Source organism: Dasypus novemcinctus, chromosome X (genome assembly GCF_030445035.2).
Source record: "Dasypus novemcinctus isolate mDasNov1 chromosome X, mDasNov1.1.hap2, whole genome shotgun sequence".
Taxonomy (NCBI): Eukaryota; Metazoa; Chordata; class Mammalia; order Cingulata; family Dasypodidae; genus Dasypus; species Dasypus novemcinctus.
The window spans coordinates 57,110,985-57,129,532 of record NC_080704.1 but is presented as its reverse complement, the minus strand read 5'-3'; the positions used below and the strand labels follow the sequence as shown (position 1 = coordinate 57,129,532).

Sequence of the window (18,548 nt, the reverse complement as noted above, 5' to 3'; positions counted from 1 at the left end):
GAGCAGGAGCCTCGGCAGCAGGGAGCCACACAGCAGGCTGTACCTGGGGTGGGAGGCGGTGTACTCGGCGGAGCCAGTCCTCATTCCCTGGGCGGTCCTGGCCCGTCTGCTGGCAGAGCTGGATAGCATGGTGTTCAAGGAGTGAGGCTGCCCTCCCCGCAAGCTGGGGCACCTGGGAGGGGACGGGTGGCAGCAGGGGACTCCCCTGGAATTCGCGTGGCTCTGAGGGCAGAGACAGTCAGTTGGCCCTCCTCTTGCCCCCTCTCCCTAGGCCCTCCCACCCCCAGCCTCATGCTCACCTCCTCTGGAACTCAACTCAGGCACTGCTAGCCTGCTGGCATGGAAAGGCTTCTGGAGGGCTGAACCCTAGGGCGGGTGGGAGGAGTGGCAGGGGGATGGGGGCAGGGGGAAGTACAGAGTCAGAGCCTGCAGCAGAAAGTGTGATGGGGGCCAAACACCTGAGCAACCAGGTGGGGACAGGAAGGCCAGATGGGCCATGGGGAGACTGACAGGCAATGGGAGGTCCCACCTGGATATGCTGCAGCTTGGGAGTTCGAAGGAGGGGTGGGACCCAGGGCAGGGCCAGCTGGTCCCGGATTTGGTTCCCAATGGCTCGGAGGAGAATAGCTGAGTCCCCTATGGGGGTTGTTGGGGGAGATGGGGATGTTAATTAGGTGACAATGTAGTAGCAGAGAGCAGTCGGTGTACACGGTATCAAAGGCCAAAATGCGAGAATTCTGAGAAGGAAGATGATTTATTTTCACCGGCTCAGCGGACTCTTGTCCTGATAAAAACTGAGTCCTGAATAGAATTTTTGGGTCCCTTTTATACAGAGGAGTGGGGAGTCAAACGGTGCTTGTATGCAAAAGGACTTTTTGTTAGTTTCTTCAAGTGTTTTATCTGAGTATTAGATAGGTTATTTCCTCCAGGTAAGCTTGATTTAACACATATCCCCCACATTCCAGGTAAGCTTTTAACACGAACCCCCCACATTCCAGGTAACTTAACACATTTGGTTTGCATCCTCCCTGAATATCCAAAGCCTATAGAGTTTATATCTCTCAACTGGTTTTCTAGGCATACTTGGATATAGAATTAGTTTGAATTTATGCACAGGTCATATTAACAACACCACAACTCCAAAAATACACACCCTGGGAACCTAGCCATCACCCCATCCCCACCCACACCCCCAAGCTACTTATGTCTCTAGCTCTCATTCACACTTATTTATTCAGCAAACATTTATTAAGCACCTGTTCTGTACCAATCACTGTTCTAGACACTGAGGATATCTCAGGAACAAACTATAGAAATACCCCTGCCTTCCTGGAGGCAGGCTTTTTAACAGAGAGACCATAAAGAAAAGAAGTAAAACACAGAGGTAAGGGGGTGAACCAAAAGGATGTCTGGAGAAAGAATCATCCAAACATACAGGCCCTAAAGCTGGAGTGGGCCTAGAGGGTATGAGGAGCATCAAGGATGGAAGAGAGTAAGCCTGGGAAGAGGGGGAGGAGATGAGGTCAGAAAAGACCCGTCCTGCACCAACTCACTACCTGGGTCAGCTCCACCCCCAGCAGGCCCCTCCCCTGCCTAGCCTCCCCTCTCCAACCCCTGCTCCTCCCACTTAGCTCACCTGGAGACAACATCCCCTCACTCCCACCCATCAACCTTTTCCCCACCTCCACCTCTCTCAGCCCTCAGAACACCCTAGGCACACCAGCCTCCCCTGAGTCTCCAGCATGCCCCAGGCACCCTGTACCTGCTGGCTGATCTGCATCCTCAGAGGCATCGGTGGGCAAACGCTCAGCCAGGAAGAGAAGCAGGTCCCGGAGGTCAGGCTCACTGGGGTACAGGAAGTTCTGATAACCAAGCTCCAGGGGATAGCCCAGGTCCTGGGGGAGGGGAGAAGGGGTGGAGGAGGGGAGAAGGGGTGGAGGAGGGGAGAAGGGGTGGGGGAGGGGAGGGGATATCAGCCCAACAGGCAAGGATCCTCCTGCTCCGGGAGCCCCAGACCCATGTCACAATTGCACGCATGCTCTCACCCACCACCACCACTACATTCTGAACCTGCCCTTGGCTCCCCCAGGCCAGGTGGGAGCCATGAAGCTTTGACAATTAATGCTACAGAAAACAACAAATAAGATGAAGGTTCTGACCTTTCTAACTATGACTCAAAATATGGAAGCCGTAAGAATATGGGTATTTCTGAATACATGAAAAGAAATAAAATTTTAAAGAAAAAATACAATAAAGTCAACTCGCTATTTGCTGATAATATGATCCCATACTTAGAAAATCCCAAAAACCTATAATAAAAGTATTAGAACTGATAGACGTTTCAGCAAAGTGACAGGATACAAGAGTAATATGCAAAAATCAATAGCATTTCAGCATGATACTGGCATAAAGATAGACATATAGACGAATGGAACTGAACTGATGGCTCAGAAACTGACCCTCTTAATCTACGGTCAAGTGATTTTTGACAAGGCTGTCAAACCCACCCAGCTCAGGCAGAACAGTCTATTCAACAAACAGAGCTTAGAGAACTGGATATCAATATCCAAAAGAAAGAGGAAGGACCTCTACCTTACACCTTATACAAAAATTAACTCAAAATGGATCAAAGATCTAAGTGTAAAAGCTAGAACCATAAAGATCCTGGAAGAAAACAGCGAAACCTCTTCAAGACCTGGTGGTAGGCGGGGGGTTCTTAAACCTTACACTGAAAGTACATGCAATGAAATAAAAAATGAATAAATGGGACCTCCTCAAACTTAAATACTTTTGTGATTCAAAGGATTTCATCAAGAAGGTGAAAAGGCAGCCCACTCAATGGGAGAAAATATTTGGAAACTACATATCCAATAAAGGTTTAATTTCCATGCTATAAAAAGAGATCATACAACTCAACAATAAAAGAGCAAGGGGGAAGTGGACTTGGCTCAATGGATAGGGCGTCCGCCTACCACATGGGAGGTCTGCGGGTAAAACGCCGGACCTCCTTGACCCATGTGGAGCTGGCCCATGCACAGTGCTGATGTACGCAAGGAGTGCCCTGCCACGCAGGGGTGTCCCCCGCATAGGGGGGCCCCACGGGCAAGGAGTGCGCCCCGTAAGGAGAGCCGCCCAGCGTGAAAGGTGCAGCCTGCCCAAGAATGGCGTCACACACACACAGAGATGATACAACAACAAGATGATGCAACAAAAAGAAATACAGATTCCCGGTGCCACTGATAAGGATAGAAGCGTACATAGAAGCACACACAGCAAATGGACACAGAGAGCAGACAACTGGGGGGGAGGGGAGAGAAATAAATAAAATCTTAAAAAAAAAAGCGCAAGGAATCTGTATTAGTCAGCCAAAGGGGTGCTGATGCAAAATACCAGAAATTGGTTGGTTTTTATAAAGGGTATTTATTTGGGGTAGGAGCTTACAGACACCAGACTATAAAGCATAAGTTACTCCCCTCACCAAAGTCTATTTTCATTTGGAGCAAGATGGCTGCCGACATCTGTGAGGGTTCAGGCTTCCTGGGTTCCTCTCTTCAGAGCCTTGCTTCTCTCTGGGTTCGGGGCTCCTCTCTTCCTGGAGCTTGCTTCTCTTTCCTCTGTGTGTTCACTTCCTGGGGCTCCATCTTAAGACTTCAGCATCAAACTCCAACATCAAAACTCCAACATTAAGAACCCTCAACTCTGTCCTTTGCCATGCCTTTTATCTGTGAGTCCCCACCTGACTCAATGCTCTACTGGCACAAGAGGTTTACATAATTACTTAATCAAGTAAACCTATGAATCCAATATAATCTAATATGCCCAGAGGAAAAGATCAGTTTACAACATAATCCAATATTTCTTTTTGGAATTCATTAGTAATATCAAACTGCTACAGAATCCAATTTAAAAATGGGCAAAAGATTTAAATAGACATTTCGCCAAAGAGGAAATACAAATGGCCAAAAAGCACACGAAAAAATGTTTAATATCACTAGCTATTAGGGAAATGCAAATCAAAACAGCAATGAAATATCATCTCACACCTCATAGAATGGCCATTATTTAAAAAAACAGAAATCATTAAATGCTGGAGAGGATGTGGAGAAATAGAAACACTCCTTCACTGTTGGTGGAAATGTAGAATGCTGCAGCCTCTGTGAAAGACAGTGTGACAGTTCCTCAAAAAGCTAAATATAGAACTGTCATAAGATCTGGCAAGCCCTCTACTAGAAATATATCCAGAAGAATTGAAAACAGTGACGTGAATAGACGTTTGCACGCCAATGCTCATAGCAGTGTTATTCACAATTGCTAAAAGATGAAAACAACCCAACAACCAATGAATGAATAAACAAAACATGGTATATGCATACAATGGAATAGTACTCAGCTGTACCAAGAAATAAACTGGGGAAGGACTTGATAACATGGATGAACCTTGAAGACATTATGCTGCGTGAAATAAGCTAGACACAAAAGGACAACTATTACATGGTCTCACTAATATGTACTAAGAACACATGGAATTAAAACCTAGAATATAGGTTACTAGGAGATAGGATGAAAGCTGAGAAGGGGATTAGAATTTTCAATTAGCTTGACTGTAAAAGTGTGGACGTGGATAGAGTTGATTGTGGCACACTGTTGTAAGTACAACAAACACAGCTGGTTTTGAAATGGGATTGGGGCTGAAAGGAGTAGTCTAGGGAAGTCAAGGTCAATTTAAAAAAGCTAGAAAATAATCTACAGACTAAATAACACAGTGAACTCGGAGGTTGATGAGGTTTGTGATTAACAGTACAAATACAAGAACGTTCTTCTATGAACTAGAACAAATGCATGTCATTATTACAAGGTGGGAAGAATATGGTGATGCATGGGAAAATACAATTAATGTAACTTGTAGAATACAGTTAACAGCAATATTGCATTATTCTTGCATCAATGTCAAAGAATGTACTTTATCAACACTAAGGGTCAATAATAGGGAGGTATGGGATTTTTCATTTTAGACAAAGGAAAATGTTCAAAGGTTTACTGGGGCAATGACTGCAGAACTCTGTGATGAAAATAAGAGCCACTAAGTATACACTTTGGACAGAATGTACAAAGCATGGGACTGCATAACACAGTGAAATCATGTGGTGGAAGATGGACTATGGTTAACAGTACGAACATGAGAATGTTCTCACATGAACTATAGCAAATGCATAATACCAATACATAATGTTAATAATAGGGGATGTATGGAAAAAATATACCAAATGTACGCTACAGACCATAGTTAGTGGTAACAGTCTGCTCATGTTCTTCCATAATCTGAAATAAATATTCCACAACAATGTAAGGTGGTAGAGGGATGATGTACAGGAAATCTGCACATTATGTATGACTGTATTGTAAGCTCACAACTTCTCTAATAAAAAAATTTTACAAGATATTTCATACCTTAGAGAATGGCCATTATTAAAAAAAGAAACAAAAACAGAAAACACCAAGTGCTGGAGAAGATGTGTAGAAATAGAAACACTCCTTCATTGTTGGTGGGAATGTAGAATGATGCAGCCTCTTTGGAAGACAGTTTGACAATACCTCAAGAAGCTGCATATAGAACTGCCATATGATCCAGCAATCCCTTTACCAAAAATATATTCAGAAGAACTGAAAGCAAAGACACAGATATCTGCACACCGATGTTCATAGCGGCATTATTCACAATTGCTAAAACAAGGAAACAACTTAAGAGTCCATCAACCAATAAATGGATAAATAAAATGTAGTATATATATATACGATGGAATAGTACTCAGCTGTAAGAAGAAATAAACTAGGGAAGCACATGACAACATGGAGGAATCTTGAGGCTATTTTGCTGAGTAAAATAAGCCATAAACATAAGGACAAATACTGTATGGTCTCACTGATATGAAAGAAATATGATCAGTAAAATTATGGAATTGGGACTATAGAGTATAGGTTAGTAGGAGACAGAATGTGGGTTGAGAAGGGGGATCTGATGCTGAATGTATGTAGAATATTTAATAAGGTCAACTGTAAATACGTGGTAATGGATTGAGTTGAGGATAGCATATTATGAATATAATGAACACTGATGATTTATAAATGTGATTGTGGCTAAAAGGGGTAGTCTAGGGAGGTTAATGTTAATTGAAAGACAGCAAGAAGATAATCTAGGGACTGAACAACATAGAGATTTTGGCAGTAGATGAGGATTGTGGTTAAATGTTCTACTACAAGGTGTTAAGAATATGGGGATACATGGGAAAATGCAACTAATTAACATATAGAATACAGTTAATAATAATATTTTTGTAGCAAAGGCAAAGAAAGTACTATATTACTGCTAAAGGTCAAAAAAAGAATATGGTGGACACAACCAATCCAATGTCCACATAGAAGAGGTGGCATTGGATTGGGAAAAGTGGACATGGTGGACGATGGGTATGGGGAAGGGCAGGAAGAGATGAGAGGTGGGGGCGTATTTGGGACGTGGAGCTGCCCTGGATGGCGCCTCGGGGGTGATCACCGGACATCGTGGATCCTCACAGGGCCCACTGGATGGAATGGAGGAGAGTATGGGCCATGATGTGGACCATTGTCTATGAGGTGCAGAGGTGCCCAAAGATGTACTTACCAAATCCAATGGATGTGTCATGATGATGGGAACGAGTGTTGTTGGGGGGGGAGAGGGGGGGTGGGGGGGTGGGGTTGAATGGGACCTCACATATATATTTTTAATGTAATATTATTACAAAGTCAATTAAAAAAAAAAAAAAAAAGAATATGGAGAGAGTGTTCCTGTGGGGGGAGTGGGGGGTGGGGGCAGTGGGGTTGAATGGGACCTCATGTTTTTTAATGTAATTTTTTTTTAAATGAATTAAATAAAAAATTTTAAATAAAAAAAAGAATATGGGAAGGAGAAATAATTTTTATAAACTCAGAAATAAACTGAAAAACAGCAAATAGCTTTTTTACTCCAAAAAAAAAAAAAAAAAGAATACGGGGTTTAGTTTTATAAGATATAATGATTAAGCATTTTTTATCTTCCTCATTTTATTAACAAGGAGAACTTGATCATGTTATTAGCCAATCTGTGTTCATCTGTATATTTTTTTGAACACTGGAGGAAAAAGTGATTTTGTTTTTAGGATTAGATGAGATAAATGAATTTTTTGGAATGATGCTTCTAAAATTTGTTAAGTTGCCTTTTCTCATTTTATTTTTTTGAACTTGAAATAAAGTTTATTTAATAAAAATCAAAGTCAGGGAAGCAAATGTGACTCAAGCGATTGGACTCCCATCTACCATATGGGAGGTCCAGGGTTCGATTTCCAAGATCTTGTGGTGAAAGCATCTAGCCCCCACAGAGTGCTGCCCTGCACAGTGTGCTGACCCGCACAGCTTGCTGGCCCACGCAGAGTGTGGGGTGCTGGCCTGCGCAGCAAGCTGGCCTAAGCAGAGAGGTGGCGCAGCAAGATGATGCAAAAAAAGAGACACAGAGGAAAGACAATAAAACCAGGGAGCTGAGGTGGGGCCTCTCTCCCACTCCAAAAGGTCCCAAGATCAGTTCCCGGTGCCATCTAAAGAGAAGGCAAGTAGACACAGAAGAACGCACAGTGAATGGACACAGAGAGCAGACAATGGGGTGGTAGGGAGAGAGCGTGAGGTGGGAATAAATAAATAAATAAATCTTTAAAGAAAAAAAACAAAGTCAGAGAAAACCAGCAAGATGGTGGCAGAGTAAGGAGCTCCCAGAGTCAGCTCATGCTACAGGGCAGTTAGTAATGACCTAGAGCTATCTGAAGCACCAGTTTGGGGGCTCCAGGAGACCAGAAGAGCATCCTGCAACATCACTGAAGGATTGCAAGGAGGAAACTGGCCACCTGCAGAGAAGATTCATGAGGAGAGCACTCTACGCCCTGGAAGCTGGTGGCCATCCTCCACTGGAGGCACAAGCTATTCCGCAATTGGAATTGGGGAGCTCCGCTTCCCAAAAACCAACGTCAGCTACTGATTAGTAAAGTTAGGGAGCTAAAGTATAATCCTAAGAACAGCTAAAGTTTGAACCTATCCAAGTCAGAAAGAGGTCTGTAGCTGCCATTTTAGCTCTGCCCCTGGTTCAAGAGGAAGGGGGATGGACTGAAAATCACAGTGCTCGCAGGGACTGGCTTCTTTACATCCAGTTTGGATTGCAGCTCTAGCCTAAGACCCAGCCCAACCTTCTGCAGTGAGGAAGCTGGGGGGACCTGTGCCAGCCTCTCCAAGAAATTACAGGCCACACCACGGAGGCCAGTGATCATCCTATTCTGGCAACGCAAGCCACCTCAGCAGCTATTCTGTGGCTGGAGTTGGAAGTTCCATTTCCCAAATACAGGGAAGAAGAGACGGTTGGCCACCGATTTCAGCTACTGATTAGTAGACTCAACTCGCTAAGGTATAACGCTAGGAACCACTAGAGTGTGAATCTGCCCAAGTTGGAAAGAGGCCGGGGGCCACCATTTTGACTCCACCCCCAGCATGAGGGGAAGGCAGGCTGGCCAAAAATCACAGTGATGGTAGGATTGAGTTTCTTTCACCCAAATCGGCCTGCAGCCCTAGCCTAGGCTTCAGCCCCACCTCTAGCAGGGAGGAAGCTGGCAGGCCCTGAACCAGTCTATCCAGGTAACTGCATGTACCTATGGCTGGCACACACTGAATAATTGGAAGTCTACTGGGGCAACTGTGGTCATCTTGGGCCCACACTACATAGATTGCTGCCCACACCTGCAGCTCCATCCTTGCCCCAGGCAGGGGAGAAAGGGGCACAAAGGTTCATCAGTCTCTCTGGGCAACGAAAGTTTAGGCCTGCACAACTTGGATTATTCCACACAGCTGTAACTCTGTCCCTACCCTTAGCAAAGGAGAGAGTTAGGAGAAATTTCATCGGTCCCTGGGGCACTGAGGGCAGCTTGAGCCTCCATAGCTTATAGCACCAACTACATCCTGGCTCCTACTGCACAACCAGCAAGGGAGAAAGGGCAGGAAGCCCTAAGCTAAAGAAAAAAAACTGCACCCAAAAGACTCTAGTAAGCCAGATGCCAAGACACCCAAAAAATTACAATCCACACCAAGAAACAGGAAGATATTGCCCAGTTAAAGGAACAAGATAAGCCTTCGGATGGCATAAAGGAGTTGAGACAACTAATCTTAGATGTTCAAACATATCTCCTTAATAAATTCAATGAGATGGCTAAAGAGATTAAGGATATTAAGACAACTCTAGATGAGCACAAAGAAGAACTTGAAAGCATACATAAAAAACAGCAGATATTATGGGAATGAAAGGTGCAACAAGTGAAATTTAAAAAACACTGGAATCATATAATAGCAGATTTGAGGAGGCAGAAGAAAGGCTTGGTGACCTTGAAGAAATGCCCTCTGAAAGTGAACATACAAAAGAACAATGAAGAATGGAAAAAATTGAACAAGTTCTCAGAGAACTAAATGACAGCAAAAGGCATACAAACATACGATTCATGGGTGTCCCAGAAAGAGAAGAGAAGGAAAAAGGGGTAGAAGGAATATCTGAAGAAATAATGGTAGAAAATTTACCAACCCTATTGAAGTACATAGATATCTATGACCAAGAAGCACAATGTACTTCCATCTAAAGACATCTGAATAGACCAACTCTGAGACACATACTAATCAGAATGCCAAAGACAAAGAGAATTCTGAGAACAGCAAGAGAAAAGCAAGGCATAACATATAAGGGATACTCAATAAGATTAAGTGCTGATTTCTCACCAGAAACCATGGAGACAAGACGACAATGGTCTGATATATTTAAGATACTACAAGAGAAACTTCCAGCCAAGAATCTTATATCTGGCAAGACTGTCTTTCAAAACTGAGGGCAAGATTAGAATATTCACAGATAAACAGAAACTGGGAGAATTTCTAAGCAAGAGACCAGATTTTCAGGAAATACTGAAGGGTTGCTAGAGACTGAAAAGACAGGAGAGAGAGGCCTGGAATAGAGTCTAGAAATGAAGATTAGATCAATAAAAGTAACTAAGTGTCAAAAGAGTGGTGAAAATAAAATATGACAGATAGAACTCAAATAGTCAGGAATAAACTTAAATGATGTAAAGCACTTGTATTCAGAAAACTGCAACTCAGCGTTTTTTTTAATGTGTTTTTTTTTTGAGATTTATTTATTTTTTATTTCTCTCCCCTTCTCCCTCCCCACTTTGTCTACTCTCTATGTCCATTTGCTGTGTGTTCTTCTGTGTCCCCTTGCATTCTTGTCAGTGGCACTGGGAATCTGTCTCTTTTTGTTGCATCATCTTGTTGCGTCAGCTCTCCGTGTGTGCAGCACCACTCCTGGGCAGGCTGCACTCTTTTCACATGGGGTGGCTCTCCTTGCAGGGCACACTCCTGGCGCATGGGGCTCCCCTACGCAAGGGACACCCCTGCGTGGCACGGCACTCCTTGCTCATGTCAGCACTGCACATGGGACAGCTCACCACACAGGTCAGGAGGCCCTGGGTTTGAACCCTGGACCTTCCATATGGTAGGTGGATGCTCTATCAGTTGAGCCAAATCTGCTTCCCACAACTCAGTGTTAAAAGAAATTTTAAAAGACCTAAATAACTGGAAGAATATTCCATGCTCATGGATTGGAAGAATAAATATCATTAAGATGTCAATTCTACTCAAATTGATATACAGATTCAATGCAATCCTGATGAAAATTCCAACAGCATTTTTTAAATTGAAAACACGATTATCAAATTTATTTGGAAGTGTAAGGGGTCCTGAATAGCCAGACACATCATAAAAAGGAAAAGCAAACCCTCATCTCCAGCCTTCAAACCATATTACCCAGCTATAGTGGTAAAAACAGCATGGTACTAGCATAAAGCAGACACAGGGACCAATGGAACCAGATGGATGGTCCAGAAACACACCCTCACAAGTATGCTCAAATGATTTTTGACTAGCCTGTCAAACCCACACAGCTCGGGCAGAACAGTCCATTCAACAAATGGTGCTGAAAGAATTGGATATCCATAGCCGAAAGAAGGAAAGAGGGCCCGTATCTCACACCTTATCCAAAAATTACCTCAAAATGGATCAAAAACCTAAAAATAAAAGAACCATAAAGCTTCTACAAGAAATTGTAGGAAAATATCTTCAAGAGCCAGGCCCTGAGCCTCAACAGACTTCAGCTCCTACACTCTGATTTATTGGACTTACCCCACTCAGCTAACATGGAGTTGAAGAAGGTCAACCACCACACCATGGAGCCTAGAGTGCCTATAACTGAAAGCAGGAGGATTGCATCCAGTATCCATGTGGAATCTAAGCCCCCTCTTGACATAGATGTGCAATGGACACAACCAATCCAATGTCCACAGAGAAAATATGGCATTGGTGTGGGAAGGGTGGCCATGGTGGCTGCTGGGTGTGGGGAATGGGAGGAAGAGATGAGATGGGGAGGCGTTTTCGGGACTTGGAGTTGTCCTGGGTGGTGCTTCACAGACAACTACGGGACATTGTAGATCTCCCCAGGGCCCACTGGATGGAACGTGGGAGAGTGTGGGCTATGATGTGGACCATTGACTATGGGGTGCAGCGATGCCAGAGATGTACTTACCAGGTGCAATGGATGTGTCATGATGATGGGAGAGAGTGTTGCTGTGGGGGGAGTGGGGGGTGGGGTTGAATGGGACCTCATATTTTTTTTAATGTAATATTTTTTTTATAAATGAATAAAAAATTAAAAAAAAAACAAATAAGAAGTTTCATTAGCCCACAGAAATTTAGATAATTTTTTATAACTAGTATTGAATTTTATCACTTATTTTCCCTTTCCTTGTAAGTTTCCTGATAGACATGTTAAGAAATAAATATTTTCTTCTCTGTGCAAAAAAAAAAAAAAAAAAGACCTAGTGGTAGGAGGTGGAATCTTAAAGGAGATAAGAGGAAGACTGTGATGGATGTCTAATGTTTCATGTATGTAGAAGTTTTAATTAGCTTTACTGTGAAAGTGTGGAAATGTATAGAGTGGATGTTAACAAATAGGGATTAACAGCTATTTTATAAATGGGGATGTGGCTGAAAATGGTAGTCTAGGTATGTCAATGCCAATTGACAGAATGCTAGAGAATAATCTAGGAACTGAATAACACAGTAAACGAAGAGGTGGATGAGAATTGTGGTTGATGGTACAGATGCAAGAGTGTCCTTTGTGAGCAAGAGCAAATGTATATCGCTATGGCCGGGTGGTGGGAATGTGGAGAAGCATGGGAAAAATACAACTGGAGTGACCCATGGACTCTGGTTAGCAGTAATAATAAAATATTCTTGCATCTATGCTAAAGATGTACTTGCACTGATAATGGGGCAGTATGGAAATGTGAGCCAAATATTCAATATGGACTATTATATTATATTATTTGTAGCAAATGTTCCACCACAGTGTGGTGTGTTGATAGAGGGGTGTTATTTGGGAATTCTGCACATGTGCATGATTGTTTTATAAGTTTACAACTTCTGTCATAAAAAAATACATAAAAAATAATAATAGGGTGGGTTGGGGGAAAAATATACCAAACATAAGATAAGGACTATAATTAGTAGTAAGATTTTGACAATATTCTTTCATAATTTCTAACAAACATCTCACGACAATGCAAGGTGTTGGTGGAGGGTCGATGTATGGAACTCTTGTATAATGTTATGCATGTTTTATTTTATAAGTTCACAACTTTTACTGTATACTTACTGTTTATGTATGTTCATATATAAATGATATAAAGATAATAATAATAATGGGGGTTTGGGGGAAATATTTTGGTTAGTAGTAATATTTTTACAATGCTCTTTAATCATTAGTTAAAAATGTTTAAGAACAGTGCAAGGTATTAGCAGTAGGGTGAGGTGCAAGAGTACTGTATGATATGTTTTGTAAGTTCACAACTATTACTGTACACTTATTGTTTATGTATGAGTGATATACTTCAATTAAAAAAAGTTTTAAAAAAAATAATAATAGGGTGGGTTGGGGGAAAACCACACCAAATATAAGATAAGGACTATGATTAGTAAGATTTTGACAATATTCTTTCATAATTCATAGCAAACGTCTCATGACAACACAAGGTGTTGGTAGAGGGTTGATATATGGGACCCCTGCATGATACTATGCATGTATGCTTTGTTAAGTTCACAACTTTTACTATACACTCATTGTTTATGTATGTTCATATATAAATGATATAAAAAATAATGTGGGTTGGGGGAAAAATACTTTGGTTAGTAGTAATATCAAAATATTACAATGCTCTTTAATCAATAGTTTAAAAGGTTTAACAACAATGCAAGTTATTGGTGGTAGGGTGAGTTATGAGAGTTGTATATGATGTTATGTATGGGTTTTTTTGTACGTTCACAACTATTACTATACACTTACTGTTTATGCATATTTATGTACGAGTGGTATATTTCAATAAATTTTTAAAAATGAAAAAAAAATTTACTGAGGCGATGACTATACAACTCTATGATCAAAGTGAGAGTCACTGAGTATACACTTTGGATGGATAGTACAAGGCATGGGAGTGTATAACAATGAACCATGTGGTGGAAGATGGACTGTGGTTAACAGAACAAATATGAGAGTGTTTTTTCAAAAACTGTAACAAATATACAATACTAATACATAGTTGTAATAATAGGGGGTATATGGAAAAATAATCCAAATGTAAGCTATGGACCATAACTAGTAGCTATATTTTGATGATGTTCTTTATAATCTGCAACAAACGTTCCACAATAATGTAAGGTGTTGGTGGAAGGGTAAAGCATGGGAATTCTACAAATTATGCATGACTGTTCTGTAAGCTCACTACTTCTCTAATAAAAGTAAATTTTAAAAGCTCTCTCCTCAAGGAAAAAAAAAGACACAAGGACAGTTCAAGATTTAAGATCAAAGAGATATGACATATATAATTGATGTACATACATACATTTTTTGTTGTTGTTTTGTCATACATATATTTTAAAGAGACTGAAGGTTTTAGAGACCAAAAGATCTGGACTGAAATCCAACTTCAGCTGCTTACTGGCTCTGAAGCTTGGACCAGTTATTTAACCACTTGGAACTTCATGGTCTCCCATTTGTAAAATGGGACTAATACCTTGGTGGCTGCTTTAAGGAATGAATGGGCCTGGCATACTGTAAGAGCACAGAAGTGGAAGCTCTTTATTACTTCATGATGATGAGGGGTTCAGGAGCCCATCACCAACAAGGTACTGTGAACATCACTCATCCATTCATTCCTTCATAGACTCCTCCCAGTGAGCATGCGGCCTCTGTCCAGAGGTGTCCGCTGTACCCCACGAGGTCCTGGTAGAGCAGCCAACTCCAAAGTTTCCCCCACTGGCATGTGACCCCGGCAATGCCCATCAGAGTTCTAAACCACCAGGAAGATAAAGAAAACCTTTTTCTGCCAGAGTTTCTGGAAGCCTGGAACCAAATAGATTCTGAAAGCAGACTTCCAGGATTTGAATCTGAGCTTTGCCTCTTACCAACTGTGTGATCTCAGGCAAATCATTTAACTTCTCTGTGCATCACTTTCTTCATCTGAACAATGGAATACCAACAGTACCTACCTCAGAAGGTTGTCTGGGGAATTAAATGGGTTACCACAGTGCCTGGCACAGACTAGGCTCTCAAAAAATATTATGTGTGTGTGTGTGTGTGTGTGTGTGTACTAGGTTACAATATAAGATATTTATTTCAGAGGATCATGGTCACAAAAGTGTGAAAGCCACTGGCTTTTAAGCTACTTTACTTTGGGTTTGTGATACTTGCAATCAAAGAGTTGTGACTGATAGAGAAACTCATTCCAGGAATGAGGTGTGTGAAGTGAAAGACATCAGAATATGGAGGTGGCTGGGTCACAGAAACTGGTGCCAGGAGTCAAACACAAAGAAGACAGACTGTGAAAGGTGGCAGTGATGAACTGAGGTGGGCTACAGGGACAGCACACAGCTGGGTCAAGAGAGACCCTTTTGGCCTACTGCTGGCAAACTGAGGCTGCTGGGGGCCAGACAATCCCATGCAAGCATTGACCACTGAAAAAGCCATATTCTCTGTCCCATACTGAAGTGAGTGTGAGCAAAAGTAGGTCAACACCAAAGCCAGCAGGCAATAGGACTGAGAGAAGAGAGGAGCAGGGAACTGGGGTAAACCTCACTCCCAACCCTTCCTCAACACCTCCCACTGTACTCTCTCCTTGCCCAACAAAGGATGTAATTTCCCCTTTCTAAAGTGCCCTCCTTGAGAATCCAGCACTGGGCCAGGAGGACAGACAGCCTGCCTCATAATGCCACATGGCCTGCCTCATAAGGCCACCATGGGTTCCAGACAAAAGAACCTGAGAGCTAGTAAAGATGAGAACTAGAGGATGAGCACAGTTCTGAAACCTATCACTAAGAGACAGAAACTGCCCATGCAAGGTCCCAATTCAAGAACTCTGACTGCCCCTGCCCACTTTGTCTAAATGGACATTTTCACTGTGTTTTCTCTAGTGTCCCTTTACCACCATATACTGGGTATGTTGGAAGTACTTATATTCACATGTACCTGCAGGTGGCTGGAATACAAGCAGCCAGATCAGGCTTATCCAATAATAGTACTACTACTTGCTGAAAATTTATTATATACAGCTTTTCACATATTAATTCAATTTTAATCCCAACAGCAACATTTTAAGGCAGATACTATTCTTACACCCATTTTACATAGGAGGAAACTAAGGCCCAAAGAGGTTAAGAGACTGGCCCCAGTTACAGAGCTGGTGAACCATGAACCAGGAAGCATGGCATTCCTTGAGGAGCTTCTGAACATAGTAACTGGCTATAGCTCTGTCCTGGAGGAGGTGAGTGCCTCATAATTTGCACTTTTTCTCTAGTAGCAGAAAATGAATTGGCAAGGGCCTAGAGGCAACTTGTCCACCCATGTCCCAAGCAAAGGCCAAATGAGATCTATACATGACTAAAGTCAAAGTTAACTTGTCTGTACAGCTTGAAATCACCCAGGCATGCCTTAGACAAGTTATCTGAGAGACAAGTTATCTGAGACACTCCAGGATTCCACAACTGCTAGGACATTCTGACATTCTTTAAACCTGGGTCTTGATTTCCCGCTTACCAGGGCTCACCAGGACTCTTGTCGAGGGATAACTAAGTTTTGTTAATTAGCAGTCCATCCCCTTATAAGACTTGCTTTTCTTATTTGTGCTTGGCCAATCATATTTTTCTTTGTGCAATCCCATTGTATTGACTACAGCAGCTGCCTCTTACTCAGGGTGAAAAATGGAGCCCTTTTGTCCTGGCACAGAATGCCCCCCCCACTTTGCCAGTTGTCCCCTTTTGATAAATGCTCTCTTGACTAAATTCTTAAAATGTGTCTTTTATTTGACAGTGGAAATATTTTTTGAATTGTTTTCAGGAAAAGCAGTATGTATATGTGGTTGCCACCAGGGGAACATAGCAAAGACACTGTTTTAGTTAAGGAGCATACTTTCCTTTGGGTATCCAGTCCTCCCCCACAACTCCATGTGATCCTGAAGGGGTAGCCAATCACAGTGCCCTAAAGGGATTACCATGTGATCTAGACTGAACAATTAGTTTAGTGGTGGGCAGGTGATCTAAAGAGGTCCTTTTCTGGAACAGGTAAATGAACATGAGTGGGGGGAGGAGGGAATCTTGGTGCCAAGCTGAAAATGTGGGAGCCAGGGCCAGCCAGTAGTGAGCCCAAGTGCAACCTGGATCGATTCGTTGAATCCTCACAACAAACCCACTTTCATCATTTCCATTTCACAGAGAAGGAAAGTGAGGCCCAGGAGGGTGAAGGTCACACAGGTAGCAAGTGGTAGAGCTGAGGTCTGAACTACTCAGGCAGTTTGACCACGGAGTCAGTAAACCTTAACCACTAGTGAGCACTAAGCCACAAGGGGAGGCAGCAGAAATGAAAGGCGAGAGTTTCAAAGGAGCCTGGTGACTTGGTGAGGGAGGAAGGAAGAGCCTATGTGTATGGGGAGGAGGCCACTCACCATGCAGGCCTGGGCCAGGCTCATGGCCAGGCGGAACCGGGCGGACATGGCAAGAGGCAGCAGGGGGCTGAGGCCAGAGCCCACAGCAGGGTTGATCACACGCAAACAGCGGACCACAGCCTCGACAACCAGCTCAGTGGTGAAGGCCCGCAGGGTCTGCACCTCTGGAGGAACTGCCCTGAAGAAGAAGCAGGCAGGCTCAATGGAAGGAGCAATCAGCAAACAGGGATCAATCAGGGTGGCGGTGGGGAGGGTGCCCACAGCTGGACAGATCCTGGGTATGGGTGGCTGTAACTTCCATTTGGAAAACTAAGAACTGGGGAAGTCCTCAGGTCCTACGATCTGGGTGAAGGAGAATGGTGGAGGGAAGGCACCTGAGTTCAGATAGTCTCAAATGTCCCCTATGAGGAAAAGCCCCAAATTTCAGGGGTTTGAGAAGGTCAAGGGGCCCCAGTGGCATGGTCCCTGGGTTTCCAAGTCCCCAGATATCATGTTCCCTGTACATCAGAGCCCCTAGATATTGAACCTCTGGGGTTTTATGGAGACTGAATGTTGAGAAGCTGGAGTTTTCAGGGGTTCCAAACGTCAGGGTTCCTGAATGTCAAGATCTCTAGTTAGCAAAACTTCTTAGTTTCAAGCTATTCAGAAATCAGGCTCCCTAGGTACTCGTGTCTTGGGTTTTAGGGCCCTAGAATGGAGGAGACTCGGAGTGTCAGGATCAGTAAGTGCTGAGGTTGCCAGACTGTAGGGTCCTGGGGTTTAAAAGCCCCAGGTGTCAGGGCGCTGGGGTTTTAAGGTTCCCAAGTATCCAGTTCCAGGTTTTTTAGAGTCCCTAAGTGCCAGGGTTTTAAGTTCCAGGTTCTCACGGTACAGGTGTCTTAGGGTCTCCAGATATCAAGGTCATGGAGTATTTAAACCCCCAGTTGTTGGAGTGCTGGAATTTGGGGTTGCCCAGTTGTAAAGACCCACAGATTTCAGGGTTACAGGTCTTGAGTTCCACGGTTTAAGGTCTTGGGGTGTCCGGGTCCCGGAATTTTGAGTTTACTGTGTCGGGGTCGAAGGGTTTGGCGGACCCCGAAGTCGGAGTGTGTTGGGGTGGGGTCTTAGGGTCCCGGAAGTTGAAGGCCCAGATGTCCAAGTCCCAATTTTTAAGATCCTAGGTGACGGGGTCCTGGGGTTTGGGAGTCCCGGAGAAGGGCACTCCGGGGTGGGCGGGGGCTGGGTGCTTACGTGCCAGCCTGGCGCAGGGAATGGATAAGGATTCGGTCCGCCTCCTCCATTGTGGAGCTGGATCCAAGTCGGAGGCCCGGTCCAGAGCCAGGTCCGAGCGTGAGGAGCGCAGCTCTTCAGACCCCGCTTCGCGCCCGCGGTCCACGGAGTGCCACGGGCCGCGCGGGGAGAACCGGGAAGTGTAGTTCC

At 43.5% G+C, this 18,548-nt stretch overlaps 1 protein-coding gene across 1 annotated transcript in view; it reads right to left on the bottom strand.

The window, feature by feature from the left end:
• CCDC22 (coiled-coil domain containing 22) overlaps window positions 1-18,548 on the bottom strand; it is a 23,819-nt gene extending 5,271 nt beyond the window's left edge. The window contains exons 1-6 of the mRNA XM_058291849.2: window positions 18,360-18,548; window positions 17,130-17,307; window positions 1,763-1,895; window positions 530-636; window positions 300-366; window positions 44-222 (exon numbers count right to left, since the gene is read on the bottom strand). Of these exons, the coding sequence (XP_058147832.1) occupies window positions 44-222; window positions 300-366; window positions 530-636; window positions 1,763-1,895; window positions 17,130-17,307; window positions 18,360-18,409 (714 nt within the window). The 5' untranslated portion in view covers window positions 18,410-18,548. The remainder of the gene's footprint in view (window positions 1-43; window positions 223-299; window positions 367-529; window positions 637-1,762; window positions 1,896-17,129; window positions 17,308-18,359) is intronic.